The 23,404-nt window shown below is 42.0% G+C and overlaps 1 protein-coding gene across 1 annotated transcript in view; it reads left to right on the top strand.

The window, feature by feature from the left end:
* Positions 1–3,358: 3,358 nt before the first annotated feature.
* The window catches only part of insyn1 (inhibitory synaptic factor 1), a 40,845-nt gene continuing 20,799 nt past the window's right edge, over positions 3,359–23,404 (top strand). The window contains exon 1 of the mRNA XM_046375882.1: positions 3,359–3,508. Within this exon, the coding sequence (XP_046231838.1) occupies positions 3,365–3,508 (144 nt within the window). The 5' untranslated portion in view covers positions 3,359–3,364. The remainder of the gene's footprint in view (positions 3,509–23,404) is intronic.

The following is a 23,404-nucleotide window of genomic DNA, read 5'->3' as shown; positions in this document are numbered from 1 at the left end:
TGTGTACTCAGAAACCGATAACTTACAATATTAAGCATTTCTTTATCATATTTCCTAAAAGCCAAATGTGATCATTTATTAATCAAAGAAAACATGCAAAAGAGAATTTATTATACTGCAGAATATTCCCTCAATTAGCCTTACGGCATCAGCATAACGTCTGTGATCCTGTAGTAGAAACCACAGAGGACCCCAGAACAAATTCATCTGCATGGAAGATCCACCTAACCCGAATCCACTCTGCTTTTCTCTTTACAGTTATGCTGAGGAATGCACCGAGCCTCTGGCTGTTCATTACAGTCATCTGCCAAAACCCTCTGGAAAGTGTCGTGCATTGCTCAAGAAGTTGTCATTCTGAATTTGCTTTACTGTTCCATTATCTTTTTTAGAAAACTAATTTCATATTAGTGTAATTGCCTCTGGTGGGGTTATGCAGGGCTGTTGTGTTGGGGGAAAAATGCTGATGAAGAGGATGGTGGGAGAGAAAAAGTCACGTTGGCCCTCCCTTCCTATTTCGGTGTTTCAGTCAAATGAGGTCATCAAACACCAACCTGCTTTGTATTAATGATATAACAGCCTGGGATTTTTGGACACCCCGTCCCCAGAGTGTGCTTGGCTGGAGGCAGAGGAAGACTTCATCCTGATTTAAGAGGGAGATAACACCCTCGATAGAACTGTGACAAAGACTAGATAGGCAGTGTGTGAGCAGATAGTGAGGGAGTGTGGACGCCAGCAGAGAGGAGAAGACAGGAGAGGAGCGAGGCAGAGGAGGGACTGTGTGGTACACTGTGCCTTTAAAGCTCCAAGCCCCCTCCCTCCGAGCAGAGCAGAACAGCCGAGTGGTGCTGGCAGGAGCCTGAGCCCCACGATAAACTCTGGCATCAGCTTCCCTTCATCCGGCAGTCAGCGAGGACACAGTGAGGGCGCAGGGGCAGAGAGACGGGGACGGAGAAAGGGAAAGAGCACGAGTGACAGAAAGGAGGGGGGGGGGAGAGACGAAAACAAGCAGATAGACAGAGAGGGAGAGGCTGTCATAGGAATCACACAGCTCTTTTTTCACAGCAGCAGCTCAGTCGCTCTGTCTGCCGCCTCCCGATGCAGGCGAACGCTGACGGGGATGACGGGTGGCGTGCTTTCGGCAGCACACTTACGTGAGTGATGGTAGCGGCTGCGGCGGCATCGCAATTCGAAGCTGGAGCTCTCCTCACTGCTCTGGTTGTTAGTCATCTTTCAGCCTCCTCTCTCCCTTCTCAGAGGGCTATCACAGCCATTCATCGTTCCCATCTCATGCCTCCTGCCTCCTCCTCCTCCTCAGCAGCTTCATCCTCCACTTCTACTCCTCCTCTGATGAGCCAAAGCCTCAGAGTGAAATAACCCGGCTGATAGAAGCTTCTCTCTGTCAAGACAGTAAGTAGGGGAGGGAGGGAAAGAGCTGCATGTGTGTGAGGGAGAGAGAGCGTGTGTGTGAGAGAAGAGAAAGAGAGGAAGAGAGAACAGCAAGGCTGTGAGAAGAGAAAATGTTAGTGTGTGCGACAGAGGGACCGCTAAAGAACCAGCAGGTCATGTGGAGCTTGAATGATCCTGCTGTCTGTGGACAGTGAGCTCTGGGCATAGCAACAGCAAAGTGATGCACAGGAAAGGTGAGTAGGTGTGTGTGTGCGTGTGTGTCGAGGTGAGGCAAGTACTACTGAAGCAAGAGATGCATTTTAACAGCAGCAAAAAATCATCAACAGTAAATTCCTGTCCATCTCTGAAGCTCCTTCATTCTCTTTTTATGCTGTTACAAATGGGGGTGGGGTGGTGGAGGCGGCGGTGGTGAGGGGGTGATACGAAGATGCATGAGAGAATAAATGATTGCTTTCCCTTCTGTCTGTCCAGGTGCCATGTGTGATTGGCCAGCGTGCCCCATGGCAGTGACATCGCCCTGGATTTGGCGAGAAGCTCTTTCCCCTGCATGTTCTCTGAGGCTCCTCTGGGAAGCTTTCATAGGATTTATCCAGTCCTGCTGGATGGCACAAAGCTCTCTGCCTCTCTGAGAAGAGTCCACAGAGAAAACATACACTACACGGATAAGAAGTAAAATAATTATCCAATCACAGCACAAGGAGGCAGATCGGGTTCCCTTAGCAACAACTAAAGGAGAGAAGAGAATCCTTTTCTCTTTCTGCTACCTTGGTTTTTTGGGCACACCCCTGTGGACTGCTGCGGGTCAGTGTTTTCTTAGAGGACTCGGTTAGCTCCGTTGCATAAGACAAGCTACCACCCAAATTCCAGGGGAAGGTGCTCAATCGCCCTCAAGCCCCTATGTAACTGTGTCTCATCCGCACCATGAGTTTTTGTTATCCCTCCCTGCAAATTCTCACCACAAGTCACGTTCAGCTGGCTTGGAAATCAATTCATTCTGATCCCACGCCACCTGGAATAAGCCTTGCTTTGGGGGGAGACTGGACACTCTTGTGAAAAGACCCACAGCCAGCTTCCTCTCTTTCGTGGACGAAAAATGACGGACAACACGAGTAAGTCATCATCTGCAAAGAAAATGGATGTGAAAGTTTATTTTGATGTGAGTTTCTACTGACAGTCTTTTTATTTTTCCTGAAGGAGGAAAGAGCACACTTCACAGAGGAATATCCCACTTTTTTCCTAACAGGATCTGTCCTTTCTCCCTTAAAAGACAGTAGCCCTCACTGAGGGACTATATTTAGAAGGCAAATCTTGTCCCTGCTGGCCAATAATGTAGAACACGATCAATTTGAAAACTGAGCCACTGCTGGGAGTTCTATTTTTCTATCTCTGTTGGATAGCTTTCTCTATAAAAGGGTTAATACAAGCCTCTTTTCTGCTTTCACTTTTGTAAGGTAGCATGCCATTATGCCACTGTGTTTCACAAGTAATAAAGATTGTACAGGAAAAGTAGAAGAGGAAAAAAGGCTCTTCTATAGGCAGGTGTTTTAAATAGCATCTCCTCGGGAACAATTTCAAACATACACACTGACACATGAGATGAGTTGGCTCAACACGATTATGTAAGAGTTTCATACCGGCTTTAGCCCATGTGTGTTGCCTCTTCATTTTCCATGGATTTACAGCATTTGACTTTTCCCATGCACATTTTCTTTGCGCTTTTGGAAGTCTCTGCCAGAGGGCATGGATGTCAGAGTGTGACCCTGTGCAGAGTGTACGGGCGAGGCAAGGTGTTTTGGCTGCCCAGGTGCTTTTAAGATGTTGAGGTCTCCCTGCGTGGCCGGGGCCCCTGTTCGGATCAGTAGCACTGAGGCTCCTTGTAGCCAAAGACATGGACCCCGACTCGGCTCCCCCACGCCCTCAGCCTGTTGGCCACTGGCCCCACGTCACCCTGTAAAGGATGTCCCTAAGCAGAGCTCCGGCCAGGGACACCTCTGAGACCCCCAGCCCGAGAGAACGTATCCGCAGCCACATGAAGATGGTGATCAGCCAGCTGGAAGGTATCCTCATAGAGCTCAAGGATGTGGCCAAGGAACTCCGGGAGGTGAGGTTTCAAGCCAGCTTACACATATCAGACTTCTTGGGGGTGGGGGGTGGGGGGTATGGAGTTAGGGAGGAACAGTGGGAGGAAGAGACAGGGAGAGAATGTGGGTGCCAGGTGGGTGTGCTTCTCAAGTAGGCTGCATTTAATTAAGTGTAACATTCCTTTCACAGCGTGTAGATTTTGATTAAGATTTGAAAGTGATGAGATTTCACTTTTTTTTTTTTTGTAGCAGGAGGATATTGTTGATTACCACCACAGCAAGGCTGTCTTCCATTTCCAATCACACAATTGCTTATCACCAATTACAAACGTCCTTCATGTGTTCAGTGGTGTCTTGTGGGAGGTACAGTAGATGTGAAGAGCTGTTGAAAAGCAGCAAAGCCAGGCTGAAAAGAAACACAGAGGCAGGCTTAGATAAGATACGAGACTTAGCGCCGCAATAGTTATATAACCATTTTGTTAAGGATCAGCTGGATTTCTACTGTATTTTTGCAACTGCCATGGTAACACTAGGAGATTTGTGTGTGTGTGTGTGTGTATGCACTACACAGTTTGAACAAGGATCAACAAAGAGAGATACCTGCGTGCGTGTGTGTATATGTGCGAGAGTTCTTATATCCATCTACAAGTGCATGGAGTCAAAAAATGCGTGTACGATGTCTGAAAATCAGAGTGCATCTGTTCACGTCTGCGACAGTACAAAATGGCCCTCATCATCTCCTTGGGATCTTCCCATTGCTGCGTCCCCAAAGCTGTGAGCACTTTTTGCTCCTCCAAAGAAAGAGATGAAGGCAGATAGAGAGGCAGAGATAAATGAAACCTGAGCAAACAGTTGTGTCTGACCCATCCCACATCCTCTGAGCGCGTCACATGATTAACCTCCCACCTGCTCCTGATCATGGATGCAGAGGGAGTGTGTGTGAGTGTGTGTGTGTGTGTATTTCTAGAAGAAGCCAAATGGTGGATGTTAACGCATGTAATGACCTGAAGGAGGAGGAGGAGGGTTTTGAGCAGCCAGAGTGAAGCTGCCATAACTCCATCACTGCACACAAACCTTATCCCCCTACTTCTCCCCAACTCCCAGCTCTGCCTCACTCGCCAGGCTCTACTTTATGTTCCTGCACAGTTGGAGGTGCAAGGGCACAGCGCACAGTGCACCTTGTCTCTGGTGAGCAGGAGAAGCCGGCCCGCGTGCAGGAGTGATTGATGATTATGGGACAACTGCAAGTGGAATAATGCTGGCTGGAGCTATTTATAAACAAAAACACGGCCTGTGCCTCTGTCAGCTCCGACGCATATTACCATTCTTATCCCGGACCCCATTAGAGAGGGCTCTGCACAGTGGCTCAAATGTCATTTTTTATTGGGAGACCACAATCCCACATATTGAAATGACTAAGGAATCATGTTAGCTGCAGTGGCGGGTCATAATGCTAGTGTCAATATCCTGCAATTAACTGACCTGTGAGATTGCAGACTGTATCAAAGGGAGATGAAGAAACAGAATCAGTGTAGTGCTATCAGATGCACGGAAGCCTAATGTTCCATAAAATCTCTCATTCTTGGCCACATGAAAGGAACAACATAATAGATAACAACTGTCACATAAATAAATGATGAATTGCTGTGTGAATGTGGTGAAATAAATAACTCAGTGAAGGAGCAGTAATGACTGATTATCACCCACAAGGTCTTTGGGGAGATACTGCAGTGCTCTGAGGAGTTAAAGCTAACACTCTGAAGCATGCAACTGCCCAGAATTTAAGAAGTAACTGCTCTGTCACTGTACTTAATTTAAAGTACTGTTTTCATAACTGAAGATCACATATGTACAGTGTCATTGTGCTATTTGGACAAAAGCTGAATCAAAAAAAAACAAAAAAACAAACAAAAAAACATAACAAACACTGCAATAGATTTTTTTTGAAAGTGAAGGAAATATTACTTTTATTACTAAATTTTAAATGAGGATTTACAAATTTTAATTTTATTTTTCAAGCCCCAAGCAGACATTTTACAAGGCCCAAGGATTTGGGATCTTTCAAGCGTAAGGATTATCTATCCCAAATGTACTGTCTATAACCAGAATTTTTCAACAGCACTGATTCTACCACAAAGTGGCTTGCTTTTCTCATAAAGGTAAAGGAGTCTAAAAAAAAAGACACCCATGGGTCTTACTTTCTTGTCTGCCAGAATTCATCATCCTCATTGTCCCTCCTCTGCATAACGAGTGCCATCTCATCTTAAATGGTCGGCAAAAATAGGTTCATCAATTTTAGCAGAAGAGTTGGGATCGTTACAAAAACACTAAGTGCAGTCTAATCGAACCCTGCGGTCAAGGTACCATTAAACTTTAATCACCATCACGTAAATGGGAATTGTTTCCTGTGTGGCAGGAATTTGGAATATTAAAACACTGACGCCATAGCAAAACCTCGCCACAAATAATCTCATATTCTTTATGCTTATTTCAGTTGAAACAGTCATTATGAGGGAACCTGATAAATGAGCGATAATGAATGTTAAATTAAAAAGCCATACCAAGGAACCACACATTCAAGCATGTGAGGCCTGTTTTTTTTCACTCAGATCTTCACAGAATACTAGCACTCTGCACCGTGACTACATTAATGCCGCTTTATGCTATCTGCACATCATCTTCATTCTATAGAACTAATAAAGCATTCAAAAACATAACATGGTAGTCCCTGATTGGCTGTCAGTTTGAAAGCCACTAATAACTAAAATCGGCAGGTCTAGTATGGAATGCAATTTGCAGACATTTAGCAGATCGTGCCAAGTGGTTATCTACCCTCAAGATAGCAGATTAAAAAAAAATAATAATAAATAAATAAGTTATAGGCTGTCTCTTAGACTGTGCTTTTACTGTACTAGACTGAAGAAATGTTTATACTAACAGATTACATAAAGTTGTTTCATGAGAGAGATCTTTGTAATCAAAGTATTTTAAGCATCACAGTGGCCTGTGCATGGTATACAGTCAATCTCCTTTACAAGTTAAAGATAAATGTGACACAGAAGCAGAAGCAGTTTTTCAAGATTGTTCCTTTCAAAAGTCCATTACAGTCAAATGCAGTCTGTCTAACTTGTGAATCCCATTACAAGCTTCATGACAGGTAAAATGAGAAGGATCTAAAGGAAGGACATTGGAAGGGAATATACTGATAAATTACACCATTTGTAATAATAATACTGGCAGGAGTGGCAACTCTGGAGGAAATAATTCATTAGGTCACATGTCAACCCTGGACTTCTGGAAGTCTGAGGATAAACAAGGAAAGCAAAGGAAAGCAAAGGAAAGCAAAGGAAAGCAAAGGAAAGCAAAGGAAAGCAAAGGAAAGCTAGGGCACCAAAGTTTCTCCTTTTGCTAAAGGAGAAAGTCAGAGATAAAAGTGTGACTAAGGAAACGTACATGTACCTGTGGACTCTTTTGGTCATTAGAGATACAGAGTGGTGAATTAAAAGAATTCTATAAATCACTTAAATGAAAACAAAATTGAGACTGGGGAGAAGGGAAGGTGGCATAGACAAAGGGTAGGGGGGTTTACAATGAGACATGACAAAATATTTTTAAACTGAAACAAACAGGAATGATGGAGTGTTATAACATGGATGTAGTTATAATTCAGAATTGTACTATAAGCAGGCAATGCTGCTCATCTATGTTGGGCTCAAGACAAATGAACACAAGAAGGCAATCAGGACCCGTGGAATTAAAGCTCCAGTTGAGAGGAGTGAACATAACCTGGAAAAATTATCTCTAGCAAAGTACAGAACGTCCAGAAAAACTGGTCTCCCTCACTTAGCCATGCTGGGGACGAGGCCTGAAGACAGAGGAAGGAGACAATACTTGTGTCAGAACTGCATCTTCCAAAATTTTGCTTTTTAGGACTGACGTCCTGAAAAATAGCTTTAGTAATGACAGTGGCTATCATGCAGTTTTAGTATTATATAACAGATTTTTGAAAGTGTATCATGAATGCTTTTGTTTTACTGAAAATCCTCTGTGCAGCAGTCGGGCTATGAGCCTTTCAGGTTTTGCTTGCTTCTAGAAAATAGAGACCAACTTTGTGCTCAACAAGCTTGGCCCACCACTAAATATATACAAGCACATCTCATTTAAAGTTACAGTCATCCGTGAGCACCATGGCAGACACAGTGGTACAAATGGGGTGGTCTATTCAATGTCTATTCATCACCCAAAACCAAACGAGTGATCCCAGTAGCCTGGCTGTCAATCAAGGCATTTGAGCTGCAATGGAAAAGGAAAACTGCTATGTAAACGATTTGTTCAGAAAGGCTTCCGCGTGGTGTTCTTTCATGTCTGAGGTGTGCTTAAATACTGTATTGTTGAAGCCTGGTATCAAGGCTGAGGTATCCAAACAGCTGGTCCCCAGATCAGCCAGCAAGCAAGCAAGCAAGCCAGCAGCGTTTCCTTGCCGAGACTCAAACCAGTTATGACACATCGGTGCCGGGTGGGGGGTGGGGGTCCCTCTCTCCGCTTAAGCTGTCGTGCTCTGCACAGACCCAAATCTGTTCCAAACCCAGAGGCAGCCCAAGGGAGACCAAAACCAAAATCAAAGGGCCATTTTTTTCTGCAGGGGCCATATCCTCTCCTCATTCTGTGTTTCCCCCTGCTGATGTTGCTGCTGAGCAGGGCAGGGAGGAGAAAACTGCCTTACAAAAATCCTTCAACATTTAACCATGTGGGAGACTCCAGTAATCACTAGTACTTTCACTCAGGGAGTAGAACAATATAAATGCTGGTGGTAGGAACGCCTTATTCCATGAAATAGTGAATGCTATTACAAAGAAATATTTTGGGGAACATTTAGGGACATGGCAAAGAATTGGGAAATGGGTCACTGCAGAGGCATGTAATACAATAGAATGTAATATTTTAAAAAATATTATCAGTGAGTAACTATACTAAGTATTTACACGTTCAAAAGATTTATCCCCAGTTTCTTTCACTAGGAACAAATCTCTCTAAATGTCTATATTTATAGCCGGGGGAAAAACTTTACTTACTACTAAAGTAAGTAAAGTAAATTCACTGTAAATAAAAACCCATTTTAATCCAACCATTAAAGACAACTTAATAAGGCTATCACATCATCCTGGCAGGAGATGGTGGTGCTTTACGTCTGTCCAAATTAATGCCTACAACCAGAAATTCCAATCAATCACAAAGCTGTGTCCTAGTGGATCATTTCCCACAAAGCAACTATTTTGATCTGGCCACTGGCACCACAGGTTTACTGCCCAGTTGAGCACAGGCCAGTGATCTCCACTGAGGATGACCCAGCCTGTTCTCCACAATTTCCATTTAGTTCACATTAAGGCAGGGTTTGAACCAGCCTCCAACCTGTGAACGGGCAGACCAGCTGTCCTTGTAGGCCAACAACACTCAGTGGGCAATGCCAAATGCTTAACCACTCACAGAGGAACGGACCCTTCAACCTGACAAACCTGGGCCAAAGGGTTTCTTCTCATTAAAAGCTATTTGGAAGAAATGACAAGTATCCGCCTGCTGTGTCTGTCAATTTGTTCCTCCTTGCCTGACCTCTTTTGTGTGTGGAAATTAAATTCCTAAATTAAACTTGGTGACATGCCTCCAGCAGAGCTCTTTTTGCTCAGGAAAACAACGAGAACAAGGTACCCCAAGCCTTATCTATTCTTCGCTGAACACAAAACACCCCGTCATCTCCACACCTGTGTTGCTGCCTTGAGCTGAGCTCCACATAAATTTGTCCATTATTTGAATGAATCAGAGACTCAATTATTCTCAGGACTGATGAAATACTGCTTTAGGATTTGAAGTAAAATGTCAGTTCTCTCTTGGTTGAACTGATTTGAAGCAGATTCTGAACTGGCCACAATCACTATATTTTATTATACAATCACTGTATTTACCAGTACAAAGTCTGGTCTTCTGCATCTAGCTGATGCTTTTACCAAGATGAGCTTGAAAAATAATTGTTAATTTCAAGATCCCCACATTAAAAAGTAAGAAGTATTAAGTACTGAAAGCAGAGCAGAGACAAAGAAGGCAGGGAGTAGTGGTAAACAACGGGTTAAGACTTCAGCCGCATCTAACCTTGACAGCTGTGGAGAGAATAAAACTGTACCACGCAAAGCATTCCCCTGAGCCTCTTTTACCTAGCTCTGCTGTGGAGCTCGAGCTTCTTTAGGATGCAGGCCCAGCATATTGACTAGCCCATCATGCCTGTAAGACCCACTGGATTAGCTGGCCCTTTGAGCTCTGCCTCCCTCCACGAACCCTGCACTCAGCACAGACTGTAATAAGGGCTTTGGGTTAGACCTCTGCTGAGGTAAACACTCCGAAAATTGCGCTCGTCTTGCTCATTGATTTATATCAACTAACATGAATTGTGGGGGCCAGTTACTGATAAAGCAGTAAAATTTTTTACCATGCGTGTTTGTACTTTGCGATTTGGGAACAAAACTCCTTTTTCTTGTTCCTCAGCAGAGATAGAGCTGAATGGGATGAAAAGGGGTGTTAAAGGTAGAGCAAAGAAAGACAGAGCATGTGTGAAAGAGAGAGAGAGACGAAGAGAGAGAGATATGAAGGGTGGACAGAGATAATGGTTCCTCTTGCTGCACAGGATTGCAACAGACTGGGTAGAACAGCTTAGATCAATTGTTGCAATTGTGCTCGTTCGTGGGCGTGTTTAGGATTGTTTTGGCCTATCTCTGTGCTGTGAATAAAACCAGTAGGCTGTAGTTAATGGTGTGAAAAATGGCATCCATCGAAGTGCACAAGCAGCCTCCAAGAATAGCTACTTCATTTCATTGTGTCAAAGCATACTGTACGCAGAGGGACAGCTTGCTCTCCATTAGGCTGTCAGCCTGACTGTCTCTTTTACCAGGTGCGGACACTAATTTTTACTAAGAGCGTAGATGCACGCAAAGCATAACGAGAGCTACTGATTAATAACATGATCTGATTTCAGAGGCTATATTTTCCTCCATTTCCGTAGCCTGTGAAAGTGCTCAGGGCAGTGTGGGCCAACCTACTCACCAGTGTAGCAGCTTAATCCAGCTTCAATCTTTGGAACTGTGTTATACTGAGGGATCATCAGGAGGCTTTTTTGTCCTCCCTTTTATTTTTAGCCGTGGTCTGTGATGCATCATAAATCAACCCAGTTTTGAATGAGATCGTTCAGTTTTAACCAGCAGAAATAGCTGAGTCGAGAAGGCACACAACCAAGCATCTGTATCCTCTGGCCTTAAAAAAAAAAAAAAAAAGAAAAAAAAAATCAAAAATGTAAGATATTTTTGGGAATGTCAACTTGATGCACAGAGCATGTCCATTCTGACATATAATGTCAAGCAGGTGCTCACAGATAACTTACAGGTGGTTTCGTTGTGCTATGAATATTCATACCATGGGAATATCATACTGCATCTGGTAGTTTGTTCTGCATGAACGATGTCTGACTACTGAAAAACAGTAGCTTCTTGTATAGTGGAAAGTATAGTGGAAAGGTTATGGCCATAAAGTTATTAATTGTAAATTGCTTATTCATCAGTAACTTGCTGTCAGTGCAAATAAACCACTGCACATTGAAACTTTCAACGGAGAAATCCACTTATGGAGTAACACTTAGCCTGACATCTGCTTGTAGTTTGACAGATTAAATGTCTGTCATTCACTATGAGGTCTGTGTGTTAAGATTATGAGGGAGAAAATCAGTGTGACATTTCAGTTTTGTTGATGTATTTTAGGCAACATTTAATGGGACTGTGATAAATGAAGCTTAGCCTCCTGTCCACCTTATTATAAACTACATTTGTGCCAAGTTCTGATCTTATTATCTCAACACACAAATGTGTGGTGACTCTGGTCATTCATTACCGAGAACATTTCTCTAAGCATAGTTTCTTTGTGCCCTGAAAAAAACAAAAAAACAACGGACACTCACACACACACACACACTTGGACTCACACACATTCTATCACTCACTCACAAGGAGGACAAACTAAGGATATACCGCCACGGAAAGCTCATTTGTTTAAGGTCTATAAATTTTGGCACATCTGCTAGGTTGTCTTCTGCACATTGCAAATTTTTTAAAAATGATTTCAGCTGCATTGGCGGTAAAGCAGCGTTACAATCAGATATCTGAACTGTACGTCTTTGGAGATTTTCAGAATATTGATATCACACAGTTACAATTTGGATGATTTGGATTTCTACAACTGAATTTTGTTCTTCGAAAAAAAAAAAAAACATGCTGAAATCATATCTTCAAAAATTCTGACAGAAGAACACCCACACAGTAAGTTCATTATTTTTAAAGAATATTTTTGCACCAAATTAAGCTAGTGCTACTAAGTAGCTTCAGTCAAATGAAAAGTTTTCCAATTTGTCCTCAATTTTGGAAATACTGCAAAAAATTAGTTTGCAATTATTAGAACTTCTAACAACAGTTATAAGTTTTAATAATTATGCAGGGGATTGACAGAATTTTCATTAATTTCTTTGAGTGCAAGATCACACACTCCTTGAGGGAATAGGTTAATACAGAGGTAATGCACCTTGCCATGTGCGCAGCAAGACTTGAGAAATGCCAAAACATTAGATTCTCTTACTGAGATTTGTTTCTAATCCACCTAATTAGTGCCAGCTAGACAGAGATCCATTTAACATTTAAATGTCATTAAATTCTTCACTTTGTCGGGAGCCTGTCTGTCTCAGGGCGTCATAGTTAATCAGCGTCGTGGACCTGAGCGGGACCTGTATTATTGAATGAATCAGTTATTTTTGTTTTTGCTCATTATGCAAATGCACCTTTGAATTTCACAATGGATTAGATTGGTCGACCAAGATTTTAATCTTTGACTCACCATATACAGTTGCACGAAATCCACGAATCACCAAGTTTAAGCATCATTTTCTTTTAAGTGCACTATTCCTTATATTGTTTTGACTGGAAAATTGGATTGGTGGTGTTACATTTCACAGGGGATGATATCCAAGGGGAAGTGGTCTATCCCACACTGAGCCAAGTTTATGCCAGCAAGTGGAGCAGGTGTTGAGGCTGCAGGTGAATAAGCTGGCCAGTAGCAATTTTGTGGCGGTTGTCTTGCAGCAAAGGATGTTTTTGCTCAGCTTATAAGTGACCTTTGACGTAATGTTGGCTCATGTTTCAACAGAGTCATTGTAATTCCTTGTTAAGGCCACCACATCTACAGTCTCTGAGCTGAACATGTAAAATGACACAATGTAACCCTGTTGAGCATCTTAAACAGCTCTCCATGTTTGAGGAATCTGTCTCTCTCTCTCTCTCTCTCTCTCCCTTCCTCTCCCAGCCTCACACTGGCAGCTCACACTCTGCCAGTGGCATGCCATGGATGGCTGCCACCACTGTCATCATCAGTAGCATGACCATCTAGTGTGCACCATTTAATGCAGGGCAGGGCAAGATGAGAGAATCACAGCAGAAAGGACAGGCTAATTATTCAGAGACGCAGCTAAAAGCAGACAGGGATGGAACATGTCAACAAACTGTTTGGATGATTAATATTTTTTGTCATCTGCACAGTAACCTGCGCTGTTGGCAGTTTATGGCCAAGATGAGGAAGCCCAAGATTTCTGACTTTTATGCAAAGTAGACGATACAGCAAGGTCTGGGAAGATGAAAAATATAATTAGACTTTTTGGTCGGCTGTTATTCTCAAGGATATTAAGTGGAGATGGGACTGCAGGTTCATGTGTGCTGCGGTGGAGTGTGTGCTGCAGGTTCTGATTGGAGAGAAAAATTTCTAATTATGATTATGAAAAAAGAAAAAAAAATAATTTATTGATGCATTTACTGATGAACATGCATTAGCAAATTCCCAAGGTTAATAACCCTCTGGATTGCCTTCTTTGTTTCCAATAAAGTACTGTGTCAGCCATTTCTCAATATTTTGGGGGAGAATGATCATCTGGTCTATTTACTATATCCAATATACAGTATTTCGTTATACGGATTACTGATGCCTTTACTGCTGTGAGTTATTTTCACAACACGTGTCCCGTATTAGTATGCAGGGCTGTCATGCCAAGGCTCCTCAGGATGCCAGTTCATTTCAATGTAAATTATGACATTCTTAATGTAGGTACTCAGACACACTGACTTGTGGGTACTTGCTTATTGTTTTGCTTCAGTTAACACAATCTGTAATGATCACAGGTAGGAAGCATGTGAGATGTCAGACCAAGGGCCTCAAAATGCTAACAGTCGGATAATTACCGTTCACCTCTTTAGCGAGTTTTATAACCAGTATTTTATGACCATGTAGCTGTTTGACACCAGAAACTTAAATATTCATCAAATATATTGCCTGTGTTATGAGATATAGCACATAATTATTTTACAGTGGATGGTTCAACAAAGGAATGGAAGAAATAGATCCTTAATACAACAATTACTGTGTAAGTCATTTTTACAGAATAAAACACCAACGCAAATATTAAATCTTAGAACTTGTTGATTTTCTTTGTCCTATATTGTAGTAAAATATATATTTGATGACATCATCATGAGGTGTAGGAATTTGTAATAAATACTGTTTTACTGTTTTCGGATGCTGAAGACCAATCTTCAAATGAATCTGCAGGTTGTTTGATTTTAGGCCTGCTGAGAAAAAATGTTCAGTATGCACGAGGACTTATGGTTCCTCATGTAAAGGTTGTCCTAGAGCCAAAAGAACAAAAGGGTGATCCTAACAGCACCAGTAATAACCCCTGACTGTATCATGATAATAAGTCTACACAAGTTGACTGCATATTGAATTTTATAAATTCAAAAATAAAGAACAACACAAAATGCCATTTCGGTGACATCTGATGGACCATGGCGACTGAATCTTGTAACTCCCTCCCCCTCTCTTTATATTGATTGAATTTCATACAGTTTGATTGACAGACTTAATGTAAGTAGTGCTTCCATCACTCTTCTTTGCTGGCATACAAAAATATACAATACAATATCTTCCATACAGCCTACAGAGCTGCATAGTTGATCATTAATTTCTTGAGTGACACCATAATGCAAGGCATGCTGACGTTTGTTCACAATGACTCACGTGTACAGCCGCAAGTAATGCACATGCAGACAGTACATTCACCTCAATAGAGAAAAATAGATATCTGTCTGAGGTAAGGAAAGTATGGAACAGCTGAAGGGTCTGACAAGTAAAGCTGCTCCACTGTCCTCGATTCAACTATGTCTCACTCAGTTTTGTGGCTCCCAGTGAGACAGCACAGATTATTTTCTGGAAATTAGATGGTTGATAGAGATACAAAGAATGACTTTTTTCCGGACAGTATGTCATGGACTGATTTGCTTCTTTGAGTTACTATAACTTACTTTGTTGCTGTGCTGCAAAATGAGGATGAACAAATTTCACATCCTATTATGAACCCATTCTGCTGCCCTTGTATGTTTATATACAATCGGTCATTGAATACAGCGTGTGACCAATGCTGTGTGTGGACCAGGGTGAAAAAAATTTTTTAAAAAGTGTTATAATTTGTGTGTGACCAAGGACTTCAGGTTAATCATGACTGCAATGACCCTCGCAGAGCTATAGTTTCTGGCACTACCACATAAATCATAGTGCCCAGTCTACAGCTTGAGGTTTATTACCAATTCTGCGTGCATCTGTGACTTGCCAAAAGGCAAACTACGTGACTAATTGACCTAATGTTTTGAGCCTGTCCTTTTTTGGCTGCAGAGCCACTGACATGCACTAGAAGACGAAGGGACAGGGAGAAGCGGCGGAGATGAAGCTGCACTGATGACCTCCACAGTGACTATCAAGGTCATGGCTAGAATTATAACTCCTAGAATCAGCTGTTCATATTGGCAAAAAGGGCAGCTTGATGGAGTGGTTTGCCCACAGTCAGGACTTTCAGAGTCAGGTGAGGGTGAAGACACTCGGGTCATCCATTGTTGAGTTGGAGTGGGGAGGCTTTTGTCAGCACAAAACAAATAGGACAAGGGCATAAAACAGCAGGGCGTCCAACGTACGTTGCAGTTTGTATAGGTGTCACTGTGTGAGGGAAAAATATTTAGAGACAGAGAATCAAGATGATGATACAGACATGGAGACAGGGTGGGAGAGAAAGTGGGATGAGGAGGAGCATGGAAGACAGAGAAAAAAGAAAAGAGAGACAGACAGACACAAAGGCAGACAGACAGACGGAGGGCTTATCTCCTGGCCTGCAGACAACATTTCTTTATCAGAGCTGGCGTGTTGTGCACAGGCTGGGTGGGGTGGGGTGGGGTTCTTCTTTGAGGAGTCAGAGGGTCAGCAATTCATCCCATAATTCTATGGCTGCATGTCACTTTCAAATGCACAACAATAACAAAAAAAAACTGGGTCTAGTTATTTAACACCTGTCATTCCTGCATCTGCACTGGGAGCTGAGTATAGTGGCTGTTCGTCAAAGCATATTTGCGAGAGTTCACAAAGGAGCACGAGATTTCTCTTTAACCATCTGTGTGCTTTATAGAGCTTACTTATTTTTAACTGATATTCTAATTCCATGAGTCTCTTGGCCCTAAGAAGCAACAGATCCATCTGTCTTGCAATTCTTTGCAGAGTCATTTGAAACAACCAAAAATAGCTTTGGTCTACATTTAGTCAATGACATCTCGTATGACCTAAATGAAGACAATATTAAATGGGCTGCAAGTAGCTAAATTTGTGGTGGCACACACTCTTTAAAAGGATCTGTGTTTTCAGTGCATCCTTATGTCTAAATTATGATGAAAGGAAAAAAAAAATCAAGGGCACTGCCTACATCTACAAAAACTAAACATGCCTTTAAAGTCACAATACGCCAACTGGAGAGCCTCTTGCTTTGTTACGCTGATACACAATATTAGGGCAGAATGTGATGTGGTGCAGCAATATTTAGAAATATAATCAAAGCAATATCAGTTAGAAAGAGAAAAATACATTTATGTGACAGAGGACTAAAGGTGCAGCATTCAATGAGGACACAATTTTCCGGAAAGAGCAAGAAATAAATTAGTATTCAAATTGGATTTTGAGTTAAGCCACAAGAGTATTTTTTTAAATCACTTTTGGGGGCATTTATTGCAATGTAAATGTTTTCACACAGAAAATTATCCTACAAAATGAAAAGAAATGTTCTTCATCATCACTGTGACTTTAATAAATTATACGGATTTTACATTGAACTGTGCTGACATATATAACACATACGGGAACTGTTTTGGTTTTCGACTTTTTTTTGTATATGTATATATGCGTATGTAAAAGCAAAACAAAGATGACTCAAACAAGTGCAGCTGACGCCTCAAAAGGAGATAAAGTTTTTTCTTGAGCTGGCTTTTTTAAGACAACAGTGTCACCCTATGGTGTTTCAATAACTATTATTAGCACATAATAGTGTATTCTGTCATTAATTAATACTGTTCTTTATAGGCTGACTCCATCTGCGTTCTTTTTTGAGTTTTAAAATGGAAACTCCCAGTGAGAAGTGACTACACATAGCAGTGACAAAGGGTACAGTGCTGATGAAGCCCCATTTCCTCGGCCCACACACACACACACAGAAGTTCACTGACAGCGTGAGCATGGGAGTGATCAAAGTGTCATGCAATTTGAGCTTGGAGGTGGAAGAGAATTCTATTTCATTTTTATCACACTTTGCCTACTATGCATACATGTCATGCAGGATTTGTCGAATGCTGTTCGTACAAACACTAAGTTGGCACCTACTTCCCAGCTAAACGAGAAAGACAGGAAGAGAGAGAGAGAGAGAGAGAGAGAGAGAGAGAGAGAGAGAGAGAGAGAGAGAGAGAGAGGGAGAGAGGGAGGGAGGGAGCTGGGGAGTGAATGAAGACAGAGTGGCCTTACCAAGAAAAAAAGCAGTGAAACTAAAATAAAATGTTATTTCTGGTTGTTTCACACAAGTTATGTTCCAAAGCACAAAAACAACCCTGATGCGCTGTATTGTTGGAGTTCATGTGAATTCAGCTGAACCACTCAGTTGTCCAGTATGGGTATCTCTCTACTCTGTGTGTGTGTGTGTGTGTGTGTGGTTTGACCCCACTCTCAGTCAAACAGACCTGCAGCTCTCAGTCCCAAGGAGGCACATTAGGTGAGCTATTGTTTTATATTTAGCAACAACATCATGCAATGTCCAATGTCAAAGATTATGAATGTGAATACAACTGAAGTGTCACTTTAATCATGACAACCCAACAAGAACACGCGGCAGTCTGAGTGGGCCACATGTACACCTTTTATGGAGGTTTATGCATTGTGAGACACAATAAAATTCCCAGCTCAGTTAAGGAAACTCTTTGCAACCCTGTGAGCGATAGTTGTCAATGCAAGTGAAAACCTGATTTCAGAACCCTCTCTTTCTGCTTGGGAGCAAGTCCCATAGTGCTTGGTGTCCATGGATAGGTTGGCATTAGGATGCCTCACTTTGATTCTTCCAATCTGAGTCACAGAGCTTCATTCACTTTTAGTTCCTGCTGACTGTTTCAGAACTTCAGACAGTGTTGAACAGAAACGTAATAACTAAAGATAAACCATTTATGACATTACTGCTACTTTTTTGTCATTGAAATCCTAAATAATAATGAGCTCATCAGCAGAGGAGTATCTCTCTAGAGGAATAAAGTAAAGAGTGTGAAACAAGCGAGAGATTCTAGTTTCAAAACTTTGCCTTCATACTCAACTTCGATACAAGCAGAGACAGTGTGACCTTTGCACATAACATAGCTGTGAATGTAAATCTCACACAAAGCTTTCCAGCTCCACTAATTGATGCCTGCAGCAAAAAGACAAAAAAACATCCATCGCTTTGACATGTTCGTGTGAAGGCTTGCTGGCACTCTTGGACCAGTGCGCCTCTGGGAATTTGCAACCTGTCGAACACCCTCTCCTCTGCTTGACCAGATGCAGCCCATCCGGACACCTGGAGGAGGGTGACACCATTACCTCTCCTTCAGTCTAATTGCATGGACACAACATTGGCATTAGGGGAAACTGTTCCGAAGCCAAATTCTGCAGGAGAGGTAGCAGGGACTTGATGCACTGAAATTCATTCTGACAGCCTCTGCCCGATTGACAGACTGATAAAGGTTGACTGTCGTGTGTACTCGCCGCAGGTAGATGGGCTGTTTGCCCCGCCTCCACAGGGCTCCGGGGAGATTGGCTTTCGGGCTGGAAAGTGGAAAACAGCTCAGGAAACATTTAGTGTTGGATTTGAATCTGGCTGTAACTGTTGGTGGTCAGGCAATTAGATATACACAGTGCAAAACACAGTCTCATGCTGTTCTCAGCCCACTCCTGCCTGCCTGCCTCAGCACTATACATATGTATGAGAGCAAGCCTGGGAAGAGAGGAGAGTCGCAAACCGTCCATAAGCCATAACTATTTTTTTATTTTTGAATACAGGTTGCGGCAAAGGGTGATATCGTAGAGCTACTGTTTCTCATCAGTGATGTGCTTGGACTCTTCTTTAACCAGTATATGTCATAGTGACAATCATGTTTAATTGGCTTAATAGTTTTATTGTTTGCATATATAAACTTAAAGTGGAAAAGGCAAAAGACCTGTCATGTTGTTCTCCGCCTCGATTTCGGCCCAAGCAATAAACTTAAACCCACTTTTATGCGGTGAAACTTCGAAAAAAGGGAAACAAACAAAGATCAATAAATGCTACTTTCACTTCACAAATATGTTGTTTTTTTTATCAGTGAGGCTAGTGGAGGCAGAAGATACTCTATTGATTTCTGATCCTAGGACAACAGTGGATATCCTTGAGGAATAACAAACTGTTGCTTCAACTTTAGTTAACATCCATTGTATCAAAACACAGTCTTGTCGGGTTTTGCATGCCGAGAGGTCGTCCAACCAAACCTTACATCCTTGAGCAAACAAATATCTACATAAATAATATTCAAGCACTGCAGTATCAACAGTTACATTCTAATGAGGTGTGCATAGGTAAATCTGAATGGCACCATATTATCTTAGAATGGCTTCAAATGCTGAGGATACTAAAACCTCTGATCCGTGAAGATTCATAAATTGGATCTTATTTTTGACTCATGTGCACGTCTTTTATCTTGGACTGACAAATAAAAAAGCGGCAGATAATTTCAGACTGATCATCTTAAGAACGGGGGAAGAAAGGGGAGTAAGGGAAAACAAACAATTGAAGGTTGCCTCGGGTATCATCTCTATGAGGGGCACTGAGCCATTAAAGGCAAAAAACAAGCATCAAGGAGGAAAGTAAAATCGAGCGCTGGCACTAACAACATCGTCACTCAGCCCACCCATCCACTTCTTACCCTCCTTTCACACCACATTGTCAAAATAACTGCCAGAAGTGTTTCATGCCTCAGAACTGCTGGAAAGAACGTCGGACTTTGTGGGAGGTGCTGTGCGCTCACAATATTGAGAACAATAAAGAAAGAAACAATCTGGCATATCAGTTCAATGTAAAAATATCATTTATTTGATGAACGGTGCACCACAGCGAGCCTTGGCAACTCTTAACAGCGAGACTCCATTTTGAAGCAGTGGAGAATTTTTCTAATGACAAATCCAGAGTAAACTTTTGTTACAGCCAGTGGCTGTATTTTCCATCCATTTTAATCTTTATTGGATTTCTTTCCTTTATCTGCTATTGCTGTATTTAGTGTTGATGATTTCCAATGAGGGAGGAAAAATAGGCCATCGGATTCTCTTAATTCACCGCACACACTCTGCCCTTGCCATTTAATTGATAGATGCACACTCTCTCTTTTTTCACTCTCTCTTACTCTCCACAAAGCCATCCATTTATTGCCACTTTCATTACTCGGAGCAGAACGGCGAGTTTTTGAGATCAGTGCTGGGTGTCTGGTGGCTAATGAATTGGGTGGACTGCAATGACTGCAGGAGCATCTGCCTTAGCTATCAAAGGACACTTAGTGACATGTTCAGAGTGACAACAGAGAGATGAGGAACTAAAAGCTACTGCTGCCTGACGTACAATAAAGCAGACACAGGAATCTTTTTTTTTTGTCTTACATTTACCTCCATTCAGGTCTTCATGAGTGACCAAATGTTAATCATATTTCCGAGCTACAGATGGAGGAAACAAATCTGCATATGAGAGCTCTGGAGATAGATGTGTGTTTCCATGTTTGTTCGTACCACTGATTAAAGTAATGCCATGAAACTTGAGAGAGCAAGTATTATTGATGTACCATCCCTAAGCAGGATCTCAGTAATACAGTAGCAGGGCTGTGCTGGTGTAAGTCTGGGCCCAGAGCACCCCGCCAGCAGCACTGAGGCATGTCATTAGAAGCACCTAATCAAGCCCACATGCAGGACTTTGGCTCAAGTGCCAGAATTGTGGCCAGGGGCAAAAAACACAAACACTGGTCCTCCAGCAGATATAAGGAGCGGTTCAGGTCTGCTCTGAGAGTTTGAGGGGTGAGTCCACTTCCTTATTTTTTTATTGGTTAAATTTAGACCAATGTCCTATGCTGCAGAATACTAATCAGGCCAGTGCCAAGCCAAAGAGAGAGCCGCATGAGACTCCACTCCTGTATTCCTCCTCCATTTCTACTGCATTAAAGCTTTCTGGCATTCAGGACCCTGTACTAGTGGAGTAGCTCTAGCTGTAAGTTTAACTGTAACCCAGAGATGTATTGACTGCTTCTCACACAATTATGAGCAGCATTTGAAACACCCAAGGCATATTAGTGACACATCAAAGTCGCTTAATGGGACGCTGATTTTTGTTTCACCACTGGACTTTCCAAGTAAAGTGTAACCCATTAAATGAATATTTCATATGCATTTTGATGGGATGTATCTGAGACTCTGCAAACATTACCTACTATTTATTGCCCTGCTCACATACTTCTACTTCGTTCCACTTTGCATTAGAGAGTGGATGCTTTTGTGTCCAATCACTCATTTGTTGTGCTGTATGAATTATTGAGTAGGTACAGTATATTCACATAAATAATTGAAGAATTTGAGTTGTAGATGGAAATATGTGCATTTTTCTCTCAATCGATCACATTTCAGAATATAAGTTGTTTTTTGCTTTTTTTCATTTTCAAATATTGCTGATGTGGACAAACTTTTAACAGCCTTTATGACTTCAGTTTTGATCCGGTGGCTCTCATATTGTCAATCAAATATAGCACATTCCAGTCTTTGATTTTTTAATAACATTCAGTGACACATGATTCATTCATTCATAAGTGCTTTCATGGCAGGCTTTCCTGGCTTCTTACATAGGAGCATGTCCATGACATGTTTCCGGCTGATTTCTGACCGACATTTCTGTTTAACGTTGATAACACAGCTCTACAGCAAAGATTACAGGAAAAGCTACAGTAATATTTGTGGCTGACCGAGCACACCAACCCTCACTTTTTTTCTTTTTTTTTTTGTGCTCTAGAAATGAGAGCAGATGCCAAATGAAACCACTAAGCAGAGCAGTACTGAAATAAGAAAGAGCTGTAACCGGGACACACTGGGTGAATATTTAGAGCAATGTACATATTTTAGCATGCTATTTCATGTCATTCCAGGTCAAAGCAGACCTTGCGTGTGCCTGGGCTGATTTAACATCAGATTTAAGGGTACATGTAGACAGAAGTACAGAAGTGTTGTGCCAAGTAAGCACTACTGGCAATATGTGTTGTTTTACGGAGAGCTGGACACAGGTTATCCAGGTTACCAAAGGGCACGGTCTCTGGCTCCTGCTGTGAATTTCTTCGTATCTCTGTCTTTCTGTTTCTCATGCTCTCTTAGTCCTTGAACTCCCCTGAGTCAATAGAGTCACTCCACTCTGGGGTGTAAAGTCAGGGGGCCAGGGACATGGTACTTGCGTGTCAGCACTACATTTGCTCTGGCCTTGGAGAGAAAAAGAAGGGTTAGGAAGGTTAGAATAAGTGCGAGATGAGGACGCTAAAGACGGAGAAGGAGGGAGATTCAGGGTGCTTCATCATCTCCAGTGACAACAGCACACAGAGGGAAGCAAAGTACATGTCCACTTACAATCCGCAACCTTATCCAGCATGCTGCCAGATAGCGGTCACCTCGCAGACGTCTGGCCAAGCCCATCTATTAACCCAGAACAGCTGGCCCTTTTCCAGCTTGAACAACTGCACTTTTAATTGTGCTTGGGTTCTGGGGGGAAAAGAACCAGAGGTTTTCTACGATAACATTTACATTTTGATCATTACCAAAGAGTCTTGTCTCACAGGATCACGACACAAGAGACACAGTGTAACAACATTCCATAGATAGAATACCCGCTGTCATTAAAATGTCCTAATTTTTTGAGAAAAAATGAATACAAGATTATGTTGCGTCTTTCCTAATTTTAATAACCTTGACACTCCCCACCCCACCGTGCACACACACCTCAATTGCTGAATCCTGTCGATGCTGCAGAATGCACCAGCATCTACATAATACAACAAAACTAATTTCCCTGTCTCCTGCTGTTCTTGAGTCCTGAGAAGATGAAAATATTCATTGCTGTTGTCCTGAACACAGCATAATCATCTAGGATTTATGCCTCTTGCTTGTATCAAATTAATTGTGCATGGAGTGAGGAGGGTCGAGAGAATATCTCATAGTAATGCATAAAGTAAAACTATATTCCTATTTTTTTTCTTCGACCACACAGCTGCTTCCTCCACTGGAAATGCGCATTGCACGGATATGGTGCAGTATTACATATTAGCTAATTTCCAGGCTTGTCAGCATAGTGTGGAGAGGGGTGGGATACACCGCATTTACATTAAAGCGGTTATACAAGCCAATGTAATATAAGACTGTTGCTTTAG

This window comes from Scatophagus argus, chromosome 1 (assembly GCF_020382885.2).
Source record: "Scatophagus argus isolate fScaArg1 chromosome 1, fScaArg1.pri, whole genome shotgun sequence".
Lineage (NCBI taxonomy): Eukaryota > Metazoa > Chordata > Actinopteri > Scatophagidae > Scatophagus > Scatophagus argus.
The sequence above is the reverse complement of the archived record's forward strand: the minus strand, read 5'-3'. Positions and strand labels throughout refer to the sequence as shown.